The sequence below is a fragment of the Cucurbitaria berberidis genome (assembly GCF_010015615.1).
Source record: "Cucurbitaria berberidis CBS 394.84 unplaced genomic scaffold K460scaffold_3, whole genome shotgun sequence".
NCBI classification, from domain to species: Eukaryota; Fungi; Ascomycota; class Dothideomycetes; order Pleosporales; family Cucurbitariaceae; genus Cucurbitaria; species Cucurbitaria berberidis.
In genome coordinates this window covers 1,295,166-1,308,284 of record NW_024468937.1, presented here as the reverse complement: position 1 = coordinate 1,308,284, position 13,119 = coordinate 1,295,166, and the positions used below count along the sequence as shown (strand labels likewise).

Here is a 13,119-nt window from a genome sequence, read left to right as displayed (position 1 = left end):
GAGAATATTGAGGTCAATATGATTCAATTAGTGCTGGACGCAGAACTTCATTGATGGAAATCTAAAAAAAAGTCTACACTCTGCCCCTGTCCAAAAACTTATTCGGAATCTCAACGTACTTGGCGCGAATATATTCACACAAATTCTTACCCAAGCTGTCGTACCCACTCGTAGCATTGAATCCCCGATCCAGATGATCTTTCAAAAGAAAGTGGACGGCCCTAATATTAGGCATCTCACATCTGTCAATTTGCCTTCCTGCATCGTCTTTGCCCAACAACTTCCTCAACATGTCTGTGCTTAGCACTGTGCGTAGCCATTCCCATTCATCGTCATAGCGTACGAATAGTCCCAGATTTGCATTCGATGATTTGTCGCCTGAGCGACCAAGGGTGATGTATCCTAGTGGGGCGCGTGTCGTTGGCCCAAATGTAGACAGATCGATGGCATTGGCTGTAACAGGTTCATTGGGTTGCTCCCGAGGATATTCTTGAGTCAGAGATGGACTTGGTATGTCGATTACACGACCGTCATGGAGATGAGCTGTCTCTTTGACAAATGTCTGGGGCATCAGACTGACCCAGTACTCAAAGAAGGGTCGACCTATCGCTTGTCGCATGTCTGGAGCCATCGTACTCCCTGGGTAGCCCTGTAGGAGGTTTTCAATACAGAAGCGTGCGAATGAGCCACGGTCGGAGTCTATGATCGAGGATGCTGAAAGGATGTCAGGATCACGCGATTGGGCAAAGATGCGGAGGTCGACAGTCGCTTCATCTTGGCTTTGCGGATCTTCAGGAACTGTGCCAGCAATAGTAAAGTTTAGACAGGAAAACTTCGACAAATGTTCGCCCATTGTTGCTTTAGTTTGACGTTCGATCATCTTCGCCTTTTCTTCAATATCGAGGCCGGTGAGGAAGAAGTGGAACTCGGCCTGCCAACCTCCCTTCGCCGTGATTCCGACTGAATAAACACGTTAGTTTAAATCTGCATCGCGAACCATCATTGCGTACCTTTGGTAGTTGGTGGTGGTGGGGATCCTTTCACACCTGAGACTTTGACGGCATTCTCACCAACTAATTCCAATCTAATGTCGCTTAGTGAGGCCGTAACGTCCGAATTATAATATAGATCCCCTTGAATCTCATAGAGAAGTTGACTTGCGATAGTTGCTGGAGTGACAAGCCCGTGTTTACCCTTTTCCATGGTGATGACTGCGTGACCCTTCTCGTCCACGGCTGCGATAGGATAACCCATATCAGTGTCTTGATCGCCTAGATCCTTGAACCCACTGTAGTAACCTCCAGTGGCGTAAGTCGAACACTCGATGATGTGGCCGATCATTAAAGCACCAGCGAGTTCTTGGATGTGTGTTTCGCGCTTCCATCCATGCCACCACATGGCTGCACCGACTGTAACTGACGCATCCGCGACTCTCCCGCAGACCACAATGTCAGCTCCTCCCTCAAAACAAGCAGCTATACCGGTACCTCCAAGATAGCACTGTGCACACAGAGGTTCGTATCCCCAATCTTGGATGTTTTGGTTTGCTGGGAGATTGAGAAACTTCTCTCCTATACGTCGACTCGTTAGCCCAACTCTGCATGTAAAAGATGAATCAACCAACCCTTTTTGTATAGCTCGAGGACTGCGTCCGTAACGTCGTCCCCATCGACGTAAGCGACCTTAAGATCCACCCCATGTTTCTTAACCAACCCTCTTACCGCTTCGGCGAGGCCCTGAACATCGGAAGCGCCTGCATTCACTGCAATCTTGACACCCCTCTTCGCGAGCCAAGGAATAGCAGGATCAAGTTCCTCTAGAAAGTAAGGCTCGTATGCCTTCCCAACAAGCGTGCCAGAGCCGAGCTTCTCTCGTTTATCTGATCCACGGAGAGTCATGTTGGCTTCAGACATCCAATCCCCAGTGATGACATCAACTTCTTCGTTCTTGGCCATGTCATGAATCGCTCGTTTTCTGTCATAGACACCTATAAAATGTTCAGAATGAATGCAAATAGCGCAACGTGTTGATAGTAGAATTTAATTCACGTAAAGTATGAACGGACCTCCAGAGCAGCCAGCAATACGAACAGGGCGTTTAGCCGTCCCGTTTGAGGCGGAGTGCCCGTTGACGCCGTTGCTTGTGGGCAAGGCTTGCTTGATGCTGTTGATGATCGAACCCATGGTGAAAGATTGGTGTGAATGAGTTATCGGAAGCTATGAATGTAAATAGACAGATTATCTTATAGCTTTGATTTGAATCGACAGATAAAGGGTTGGAGCTGACATGCCGAGGAGTGATAAACGCGTCCAACAGAGATATATAGTCAATAACACTGGGATCGAAGATCGAAGCCGGACATAACTTCTACGGCAATAGAGACGAGCGCATTTGCACATGTAAGTTCATTCGTTCTCTCTGATAGTAGACAAGATTGCGACCTACTCGGGAAACGATTCCATAGGTCACAAGTTTGTGCTGCCGGCAGGCAATATCCGCAATGTTCACGCCACGATCAACAGCGCTAATGATTCAGGGTCTAACCGCAAATGGCACTGTCCGTGCTGTGCAATATCTTAGCCGTAGCTACTCCAAGGGAAATGTCATCATCGCAGGGGTCGGTGTTTTCTGATAGGTCTTGCAGGAATCAATGCTAGATAAACGGCGGCGTGAATATAGAGGTTGATAATTTGGCTCGATATGTGCCCCTGGTCTTCTGCATCATCCATTTTAAAGAGAAAGAAAAAGGGGTTTAATCTGCATGCTCATGTTATTGAGAGCTACAAATAATATTGAAGAAGTGATGCTAGCCATCTTTAGCAAGCACTCCCGGCTTCAAGCCACAAGAGACAACCCTCAAAATGAACATTGATTAACATTATAGTGTTACTCCACACTCTCAAACCCTCTGAGTACCAGACCTGTCCTGATATGCTTCTGGTTCTTGATGTTGTCTTGGATAGCCCTACTAGGCACATGTACGTCCCATAAATATCCCTCGTCTCTGTATCTTTCAAGACTATAAAGCGTATTTTCATCTTCGGGGTCGGCTAGGAACCAATAAGTATATGTCCCCTCTTTTTCATTCTCTTCCACTTCTTTAGCTACGTGTTTCCAAAATTCGATACCTTTTGAGCGCATTGCCGAAGCATACTCAATTTTGGCCAATGCTGCGTGACTAGCTGAGCCTGAATGGGGATCTGTTGACCGCAACGGAAAGCCAGCAACGGGATTCAAGTGCTGTTCTCGCGCAGGTTCGCGGAGAAGATCTTTCGTTTTGCAGATTTGGTCGAGGGTCGACTTGGTTGTACTTCCTAGGTAATCATCATATGCCTCCCTGGACCTAAAACTGTTGCGTTTAAGAGAAAGCAGACCGATTTACGCGCAATTCGCTTACCAACATGCAGTCACCACTGCTGCAGTGTTGTCGGCGTACTTCTCTTTCAAGAGATAGAAGCACATGATGGCCCCGCTATTTTGTCTTATATACTGGAGCACGGGTTTGAAGGCGTCGAGAAGCTCTTATGGTTATTACCATAGTCATAGATAACAATCGATGGCATACATACCTGAGTCATCTTCTCCGCGTGGGGTATCCAGTGCCCGAAAACCACAATGCTCTCATCAGCTGTATCGTACAGTCCCATCTTTCTTTCTTTCTTCATCACAGTATTCAGTCCGGTTCAATCAGAGGCATCAGGATGAAGTGAGAAGTCATCGCGTCCAGTATTTCTATCAACGATTATGAACGCCCTGCGTCATGTCCGGCTGATGAATCATTAGTGCAAGTCTAACCTTGTATAGATCGAATAACATAGATGTGGGGCAGTGTCGATCAAAAGCTTCCAAGTCACGGGATTAAGAGATAATCATTTTTCTCGGTTTGTGTGTATGAAGATCTCGGGCATCACTATCTACTTTTCACTTAGTCTTGCAACACTATGTAAGAGATCAAGTAAGGCGTTATGCCCGGGAGGCCTTGGCAGTTCGTCGTTTTGTAGAGCGCACTACTGGCACCACTCTTTCAATCTACCAAACGAACCAAATCTTATTGACTAAATATATCAAGTAACAGAGGAAAGGCCTCAAGAGTAGGAACCCAATATTTTGAAAGCAAACATTCGTTCTCTGGACTATTTCTAAACGGTCTCCTGATCATTCTTGGTCTCGTGACCAGCACCTTGTAGTCTTCTGTCCACGGTTGCAGTGAAGTGCTCGTTGAAGCTTTTCGTGCAGAATGCACATATTACTGAAGCTCCCCCAAACGCCAAACTAGCGTAGAATACGGTATTGTAGGCTACAACGTTTCCATCTTGTAATGCCTTGATAAACTTTCCTACGTTTTTCGGCGTCACTCCAGGTATTTTGGTAAAGGCTGAGACAAGACTGGCCATTCCGGCTTTGATGATAGCTACCGTAGAAGCAGTGGAGAGTCCCTCTGCCTCGGCGACGGTTCGGAGCCGTGGAGTAATCTCTTTGTCTTTTGTAGTATTGAGAACGCCAGAAAATATAGCCAAAGCGATTGATCCGAGAACTGCACGACAGGAACCAAGCAATCCACTGGCAAGACCGAGATCCTTGGGAGGAACGGTGAATGGTATCGCAATGATGGCGATTACTTCGATGACTCCAACCGCAAAGGAGCCGAGAACCGTGGCAGCAATTCCTCTATCACGAGTTGACGCATCACAAGAGGCCATGGCCCCAATGAAAGCACACATAACGATACTGGCGATGCGCAGTTGCCAGTGCCCCCAACCCCATCGAACAGTGAGCGCTCCTATCACCTGGCCGAACGCGACAGGTCCACCAACGGTTCCAGACATGAGGCCGATTTGGATGTTATTGGATGTGTACAAAGAGGTGATCATTTGGGGCCATATGACGGTAAGAGAGTAGTAGAACATGGTGGCTATTGCGGCGACGCCGGCCAGGGCCAGCCATCGTCCGTTCTTGAAAAGTGACATAGGGATCAAGGGATATTTCTGAGGTACGTAGATTTCTATAATATTTTAGCTTCCGCTCCTCTTCGTGTCAAAGCAATATACATACCATATACAGCAAATGCAGCAAGGGTGACAATACCGATGATCAACGGCGCAATGACACTGGCAGAAGACCATGGGTGTAATCCACCTCCCCAAGACAATCCGAGAACGAGTGATACGAGCCCACCGACGAATAAAGTGATACCTCCATAGTCAAGTTCATTGAGCTGTTTCCTGATGGACTTCCCCTCGTGAAGTTGAGAATAAGAAGGCGGGTAGTAACAAAAGTAGAAAAGCAACACTGCGATGCCTTGCGTAATGAGATTGAGGTAGTAGTTCCATCGCCATGAAAGCTCCGTATATCCGGCGAGTGCTCGTGCAAGAAGAGGCCCGAATGCGGCAAATGGAAGGGTCGTCAGGAAGAGGAACGCTGTAATAGCTGGGCGGTGTTTGTTGGCAACCAATTCCATTAGCACGAAACTGTCTATGTTAGAACAAATCTTCACTTGGAAATCAACCACGGGCTAACCTGAAGCCTGTCTGGACAGCACCTGCCACACCGACAAAGACAGTTCCACCGATGATAGTGGGAATATTTTGAGCAGTGGCGTTTATGATTGACCCCAACATGCCGAGGAGGCATCCAACGATCATGAACCATCTACGACCAAAAATGTCGCTCAGTCTGCCAACCAGCGTCATGCCAACGCCAGTGCAGAGTGTCTTTACGGTCGGGATAAGAACGTAGTTGGGATTCGGGCCAACATCAGCATTAATAATGCCCATGGTATTAGCTGGAAGTATGTAACCTGTTTTTTAGGTGAGTCACTGAGTCATCGCCTCGTGTGCAGAAAACATACCTAAATAGAGGCCTTGTGCCATGAACGAGACGGCTGCAACTGATCCTATGAATCTCCAGTTGGTGTAGTATCCCTTCGGCATGTCTGCAAGATCGCCCCCGACGGCCGACGCAGCTATGCGGTCAGCATCGTCGTTGGTCATGGTACGGTCAATATCCTCTCTATGCTCATCGATTGACACCTTTTCGGTGTTCTCTTTTGCCATAATGGAAGTAGTATTGAAAACTCAAAGTAATTCAGAATATGTTTGCAGTCAGTATATTGATAGGAGCATTGATTAATATCTAGTATCACGATGGGGTATATATGCAGTGTTTCCTTCGCTGGAAAGGGAGGTGCCTACAAGGAACGCCACACCTACGACTGGCTGACTCTGTTGAAGTAAGAAGCACAGGCGAATGTAGGTCGCTGATCAAAGGCCTGCATAAGGCAGGCGGGTACTGACTCATTAGCGTGATCACACCCTGCACGAAATCCTGGGGTAGCATGTGGCGCACGCAAGCGTGTCATTGAAGAAAACGAGGATCAACTAGCGTGAGCTGCCTACTCATGTACGCAGGTATAGCCGCACTAAGCTCCGATTTGCAAGACACGGAACACGATACGCGGATGTCTCCCGGGTCGGACATTCTCAAGTTGCAGCTGATACAGCGTACCTGAAAAGGCAAGCAACGTAGTGAAGAGGATTTTCATAGTCTCTAACTTACCCCCCTATCTTCTGTCGGGGCTACCGCACACCGTCATGTCCTTGTACCCTACCCGAAACGCATCAGGGAAGTACGAAAACGTGGACTTCACAAAAGCTGCAGGGCACGAACTTCCGACTGTAAAAGTCAGCTATCTTCGACGCGATGTGCTTCTATTTGTATGAACTTCCCTAAAACGATGACGATATCAACTAACAATATCTCTAAGGCAGCCGCAATTGGGGTTAAAAAGGAAGAAATCCACTTTCTCTATGAGCTACACCCATCATTTGCTGTCTTTCCCACATTCTCATCCAATCTTGCGTTCAAGCGCACATCGCAGGATGTCTTTGATTTCATCGAGCGTATGATCGCATCCAACGCGCCCGTACCTGGCACGCCACCTTTCGATCCTCAATGCTCTGTAGATGGAGAACGCGGTCTCGAAATCATCAACCCCCTACCAGTCGACTCTTCAGGGCTAGATCTTGAGGTCCGGGGCAAAATTATTGGCGTTTATGATAAAGGAGGGAACATGATACTAGAGGGCGAAAACACGCTGGTAGATGCAAATACAGGGAAGACGTTTGTGAAGTTTACCAACATGGCATTTGGGATTGGACAAGGAGGGTATGGCGGCCCTAAGGGCCCTTCAAAGAAGGTTTATTCTCCCCCAAGTAGAGAGCCTGATTCAGTATATGTTTACAAGACGTCTCCTGAACAGGCTCTCCTCTACAGGCTGTGCGGTGATTACAACCCTCTCCACGCAGACGAGGATTTTGGCAAAAAGGCTGGGTTCAAAGGAAGCATTATGCAGGGACTCGGCACCTGGAATATCGCGGCGCACGGGATTTTGTTACAGTTGGGAAATAGTGATCCATTGCGGTTCAAAAGTATCAATGCGAGATTTTCTAATGTAGTATACCCGGGTGAAACGCTGGAAACGAGAATGTGGCATGCACCCAGCACAGACGGAAACATTGATGTCGTTTTTGAGACTAGGGTACAGGAAGATGGACGTATTGCCTTGTCGAACGGACTTTGTGTGTTGAAGTCTGAGCACCCTCCGCCATCCAAACTTTAGATGCATAAAACAAATAAAACTAGAATTTCCCAACTCTACTATCCGATAATATCGCTAGACATTCCGATCCGGGTACGTGATGCCTACAGGGAGATGACTATCTGCTCTAACTCATATTGATCAGTGTCAACAAGAGTCAAGCTCTAGGTACTTATGGTAGTACGTATGTGTTGTCCTACGGGTGTTCTCTAATCCTATCTGTTGATCAACATTCTATAAGTATGACGGTAACCACCGCGGGTTCCTCTTCTCCCTATATGCAGCCAACCCTTCGGTAGCGTTCTTGCTTCTCAGCATAGCCTCAGCATACAGCTCTTGCCCTCTCATAGTCGCACGACTAACGCCCGTCTCCCATACCTCTCTCGCAGCCAGCCTGCTTATGATTACCGAATCTGGGCTCTTTTCCGAAATCTCTTGTGCATAATCGATAGCCCTTTGCAGTAGCTTCTCTTGCGACACAATCTCTTTCACTAAACCCCAGCTCAAGGCCTCATTCACCGACAGTCGGCGGCCAGTTAAGATAAGATCCATAGTCCTGTGATTTCCGAAGAGGAGCATGGCACGAGGGAGTGCCCCAGCCAGGGCAGAGACTCCGCGAAGCACCTCGGGGAGGCAAAAGGTCGCATTCGGTGAGGCAAAGATGATGTCTGCGTTGAGCACAATCTCGAAACCGCCACCGTGGGCGTGTCCATTACATGCGATTATTATTGGCTTCTTTCCAGTACGATTCGTCATTCCTCCGAAACCACCCTGTGGGTACTCGTGGGCAATGTCGTTGGTTTTAATGATGTCGAGGCGCTGTTTCAAGTCCATTCCGGCACAGAAGGCCTTTTTGCCTGCGCCAGTGAAGACTGCACAGCGTCTAAACAGTTTATTTAGTGATAATGCGATGCTATGCATAGGGAGTCATTACAGTTCTGGCTCTGCATCATACCACTTCCACAATGCCCCAAGTTCAATAGTTGCTTCTACTGGTAAACAGTTCATGAAATCTGGACGATTAATGGTGACGAGGAGAATGTGCTTTGCGGGGAACTCGACGAGACTGTGTTGTAGCTGTGGGTATGGATTTTCGATCCATGATGGAACGGAGTTTTTAGTTCGTGGAGAAGACATAATGAAATTTAGCGTATGTTTACGCAGAGCTTTTAGAAAGTATAACCAATTGTATCCAAAGAAGCTCCGCAGGCTCCGCAATGATGTATACAGAATCGAGGGGTGCTCGTTGTCCGCTAATGATTCATTAGCGGATTAGCGGCGCGATTCTTCCACGGTTGCCGTTGGCCGCCTATTCCCGCCGCCTATCACCAACCACCCCGCGAATACTTTCCGATCACGTAGGTCTTAATAACGATGCCAGCATTATCTAGGATGAGCGCGCTGAACTTCTACGGTGTCAATAGATACTGGAGCATTTACAATCCGAGATATTTCTTAATCCCACTTCGACAACATCATGGGCCCTAGACGCGCAATCCGAATTGGCAACGCATCAGGGGCGATTGGAGATGGCCTTGATCAGCTCTATCGTCTTGCGCGAGATGGTGATGTAGATGCCATCACGGCAGACTACCTTGCCGAGTTCAACCTGGCATGGAAAGCCATTGAAGTACCACCTCCAGCTTCGCACCAAGTTCGCATTGCTAACCCTCTATTAGATGATAGATCGACCTGATCTCGGATATGAACCCCATTTTCTGGAGCAATTGGAATGGAACAATGGTGAAGCAGCTCGCCTTGTTGCGCAAAAGAGAATCAAGATTGTCCATGATGGAGGAGCACTAAATCCCCGGGGACTCGCCGAGAAAGTGCATGCCTACTTGGGGTCTCAGAACATTACGTCGTTGAAAGTAGCCTGGGTCAGCGGCGACAACCTTACTGAGCACGTCCGCGGCAACAAAGATGCATCGTACCAACATCTTGATATCAAAGGGGCATTGATAGGAGGCGACAACAATAAGATCCTCGCTGCCAATGCGTACACCGGACAGCTGGGTATCGTGGCCGCACTGAAAGCGGGTGCCGACATTGTCATCTGCGGTCGATGCTGCGATGCAAGCCCGGTCATGGGTCTCGCTTCCTGGTGGCATGACTGGAAAACGAACGATTACGACAAGCTGGCTGGAAGCCTTATAGCCGGGCATATAATTGAATGCGGTGCATATGCCACGGGAGGTAACTACTGTGGTGCTCGCGAGATTCCAAAACCCTACCAAGTCGGGTATCCCATCGCCGAAATCGATGCTGACGGGCAAACCGTCATTACCAAACCTGCAAACACCAATGGCGCCGTCACAGTCGATACGGTCAAAGCTCAGTTCCTGTACGAGATTCAGGGCTCGCGCTATCTCAACCCCGATGTGATAGCCCGCATAGACCAGGCGAAGATTGAGGAGATTGGCCCAGATCGTATTCGCGTTACAGACATTACTGGCAGTCCTCCCCCTCCAACGGCTAAGCTGGCTATATACACTCGCGGCGGCTATCAGGCTGAGATTTCGGCCTTTTGCGTCGGTTTGGAGATTGACGCAAAGGTCAACATGCTGAAGACGCAAGTACTTCGCGAGCTGGATCCCGCGGATTTCACGACTCTAGACATCACGGCTTACGGCACTGCTGCTACCGACCCAAAGACGCAGGCAGAGTCAACCATTCAAGTCAGGATGTTTGTTCAAGCAGATTCTAAGGAGGCGATTGAGAAGTTCCGGCGTGCGATATTCTATAATGGTCAGCAAGGGTATTGTGGTCTCCATCTTGCCATGGATTGGAGAACGATGGAACCAAAGCTGTTTGTGAAATACTTCCCTGCACTCGTCGATCAGCGGAAGGTAAATCTCTCTGTTAGCTTCGTGGGACACAAACCTGCCGAAGACATTTCTGTGCCAATGTTGGAAGAGTTTGGGGAATCATTCCTGGGCCAGGAGAGCTATGAGACTATGAACCCTACTGATATGGCGCACTTCGGACCAACGATAAGAAGACCTCTCGGTAAGTTACTTCAAGTCTCAATCAGATGTGCCTAATCATTTTCAGGTGATCTTGTCTTCGGCCGCTCGGGAGACAAAGGCGGAAACGCCAACATCGGACTCTGGGTGCGTGATGCTAGTACTTATCCTTGGCTGCAATCTTTTCTCACCATTCCGCGACTGATTGATCTACTCGGAGATGACTGGTCATCAAAATATCGAGTCGAAAGATTCGAAGCACCGAATCTGTGGGCGGTGCACTTTGTGGTATTTGGGATATTGCAAGAAGGAGTTAGCTCGAGTAGCGTGATCGATGGCTTCGCGAAGAGCTTTGCAGAGTTCGTGAGAGCGAGGATAGTCGAATTGCCGTTGGAATTACTACGCGTTGAGCAGAAGAGGCGGTCGGATAGGGGATGGACTGAAGGAGGTGCGGGAGTGAGGCCGAAGTTGTAGATTATAACGACTAAATCACATATGGAAATTGCGAGATATGAACATCATGTCAGGTATGCGATTGACAATCTGAGTAGAGTCACTTTATCAATGGTACGGGACCGTCAAACTGTAAAGTATAGACATGTGCGCTATGAAGTGCATTGGCTTATAGCTTTGCTCTCTGGGGCTCACTATGTAAAGAACATGCCCCGGTAAGATGCTCTCTTAATTGCGCCCTTAAGATCTTCCCTGTAGATGTCTTCGACAACTTCGTTATACCCCACACGCCACCTCTCAACTTCTTATACCCACTGACCAACTGATCCATCTGCTGATGAATCTCTTCTAATGCTCGGGTAGCATGCCCATCCGCGAGTTCAGGTTTCAACACTACATATGCTGTTGGCAATTCAGTCAACTGCGATTTATCCCATACTGCACCAACTCCAGCTTCAACAACATGGGAGTGGGAGTTCAAGTGCGCTTCCAGCTCAACCGGCGACACCTGGAAGCCCTTATACTTTATTAGCTCTTTTGTCCGTCCCACAACACTCACAACACCATTCTTATCGATGGTACATACATCCCCAGTATTGTACCACTCCAGTCCATCCTCCTCAGGAAAAGCCCTTGTGTTCGCCTCAGTGCTCACGCCGCTGTAACGTTGCGTGATGTTCGGTCCGCGAATCCACAGTTCTCCCGGTCCGCCCTCAGGTGCGTCTTCGCTCGTGCCGGATACTTTCAGCATCGCCTCAACATTGGGCAAGAAATGTCCAATTTGACCACCGGGCAGTCTCTGACCTTTTCGCTGGTATGCAACGTAAGGGGCACCCTCAGTCATACCATAAACTTGAATTATCTCCCATGGCGCTCTACTGCATAGCCTCGCGACTATCTCGGGTGTCATGCCCGCACCACCGCAATTGATGACCTCTGCGTTCGAAAAGTCGTACTTCTCCGTAAGATCCGAGTTTGCGATTTGCAGCGCAATGGATGGCACACCTTGGAAGCTGGTTGGCCGCACTGATGAGACCAGTTTGCCGAATTCTTCGAAGCTGAAAGGGGCTGGCATAGCGTGATGCAGCGCCCCAGTCCAGGGGCCGAAGAAGAGAGGCATCGTCGTCATTGCAATGTGTACAAAAGGAGTGAAGGCGACGATGCGGGCTGCTGGGTGGAATTGTGCCGGGTCGTGCGCATAGAGCTGGTGTACATTGGCGACGAAATTATAGTGTGTAAGCTGAACGCCTTTGGGTGCTCCAGTTGTGCCGGAGGAGAGATGGATGCTAGCCAGACGAGTTGTTGTATCCCCATAGTGGGGAATTGCGAGCGTTTGAGAGGAAATGAAGTCGTCTGGGGCGTGAGCATACGTGCCGTGGCGGTTGATAACTGTCATTACTGTAGGGTCTTTCCAGGTGGTTCCTGTCTGTGCGAGTTCCACTTTGGCGATTCTGATTCCCTCGAGGACGTTCGCAAGGGATGCGCTGTATGCGAATATATATTTGGGTCTGGAAACCGCAAGTGCATGTGCGATTTCGATGGCCTTGAGGGCATGATTAATAGGACAGCCGACTCCACCAACCCAGAGCAGAGCATGGAAAAGTTCGATATACTCGACGCAGTTTGGAAGTATCACCGCCCATCTATCTCCCTCTACGGGACTGTAACTTTTCCGAAGTCCATTTGCAATTCTTCCAGCTCGAGACCTCAGCTCTCCAATGGTCAGACTTCGATTGGTGAGACTGTCTGAGGCAATAAGATGAGAAGGTGCAAGTGGGACGGCGCTGGTATGGAGGAGTTCTGTCAAATTAACGTCCTTGGGAATGTATATCTCGCGAGACTTGTCTTTGTACACCTTCATATTGGTTTGCTTCGTGTAACGCAAAGCTACCACAGCTTCAAAACAACAACATATTCTACTCCATGTGCACAGTAAATCCTAGACTGTCTACGGCACGGCTCCAATACGCTAATGACTTGTTAGCTTCTTTTTAGTGTGAGTACACCGGAGTGTCTTGGGAATGAGGGACAGTCGGCATCAATGCGCTACGGATGGGAATTTCCGTATATGCGGGGAAGTCTGGGGTCGGCGAGAAGGGATTG

At 48.6% G+C, this 13,119-nt stretch overlaps 7 protein-coding genes across 7 annotated transcripts; 2 read left to right on the top strand and 5 right to left on the bottom strand.

Moving 5' to 3' along the window:
- Positions 1–73: 73 nt before the first annotated feature.
- On the bottom strand, positions 74–2,183 carry K460DRAFT_376515 (DUF1446-domain-containing protein; the record flags this gene model as incomplete). The annotated part of the gene is made up of 4 exons (XM_040934885.1): positions 74–960; positions 1,011–1,571; positions 1,625–1,987; positions 2,066–2,183. 4 exons carry the CDS (start codon positions 2,181–2,183, stop codon positions 74–76), a joined length of 1,929 nt encoding a protein of 642 aa, XP_040787531.1.
- A 703-nt stretch (positions 2,184–2,886) lies between these two features.
- On the bottom strand, positions 2,887–3,462 carry K460DRAFT_405246 (uncharacterized protein; the record flags this gene model as incomplete). The annotated part of the gene is made up of 2 exons (XM_040936823.1): positions 2,887–3,349; positions 3,398–3,462. The coding sequence occupies 2 exons, from the start codon at positions 3,460–3,462 to the stop codon at positions 2,887–2,889; spliced, it is 528 nt and encodes a 175-aa protein (XP_040787530.1).
- Positions 3,463–4,139: 677 nt separating this feature from the next.
- Positions 4,140–5,990, bottom strand: K460DRAFT_284186 (MFS general substrate transporter; the record flags this gene model as incomplete). Its single annotated transcript, XM_040928715.1, has 5 exons — positions 4,140–5,002; positions 5,053–5,136; positions 5,194–5,468; positions 5,518–5,797; positions 5,849–5,990. 5 exons carry the CDS (start codon positions 5,988–5,990, stop codon positions 4,140–4,142), a joined length of 1,644 nt encoding a protein of 547 aa, XP_040787529.1.
- A 600-nt stretch (positions 5,991–6,590) lies between these two features.
- K460DRAFT_429737 (Thioesterase/thiol ester dehydrase-isomerase) lies at positions 6,591–7,727 on the top strand (the record flags this gene model as incomplete). Its single annotated transcript, XM_040938314.1, has 2 exons — positions 6,591–6,713; positions 6,764–7,727. The coding sequence occupies 2 exons, from the start codon at positions 6,591–6,593 to the stop codon at positions 7,616–7,618; spliced, it is 978 nt and encodes a 325-aa protein (XP_040787528.1). The 3' UTR covers positions 7,619–7,727.
- K460DRAFT_385650 (carnitinyl-CoA dehydratase) lies at positions 7,520–8,805 on the bottom strand. The gene is made up of 2 exons (XM_040935546.1): positions 8,532–8,805; positions 7,520–8,480 (listed from the first exon to the last, which is right to left on the bottom strand). Exons 1-2 carry the CDS (start codon positions 8,732–8,734, stop codon positions 7,832–7,834), a joined length of 852 nt encoding a protein of 283 aa, XP_040787527.1. The 5' UTR covers positions 8,735–8,805; the 3' UTR covers positions 7,520–7,831.
- A 278-nt stretch (positions 8,806–9,083) lies between these two features.
- K460DRAFT_241929 (DUF1446-domain-containing protein) lies at positions 9,084–10,986 on the top strand (the record flags this gene model as incomplete). Its single annotated transcript, XM_040927322.1, has 3 exons — positions 9,084–9,227; positions 9,277–10,606; positions 10,652–10,986. Coding segments are annotated over 3 exons (1,809 nt in total), but the record flags the coding sequence as incomplete, so codon positions are not given.
- A 199-nt stretch (positions 10,987–11,185) lies between these two features.
- Positions 11,186–12,877, bottom strand: K460DRAFT_284840 (AMP-binding enzyme; the record flags this gene model as incomplete). The annotated part of the gene is made up of 1 exon (XM_040928769.1): positions 11,186–12,877. The coding sequence occupies one exon, from the start codon at positions 12,875–12,877 to the stop codon at positions 11,186–11,188; it is 1,692 nt and encodes a 563-aa protein (XP_040787525.1).
- Between the last annotated feature and the right edge of the window lie 242 nt (positions 12,878–13,119).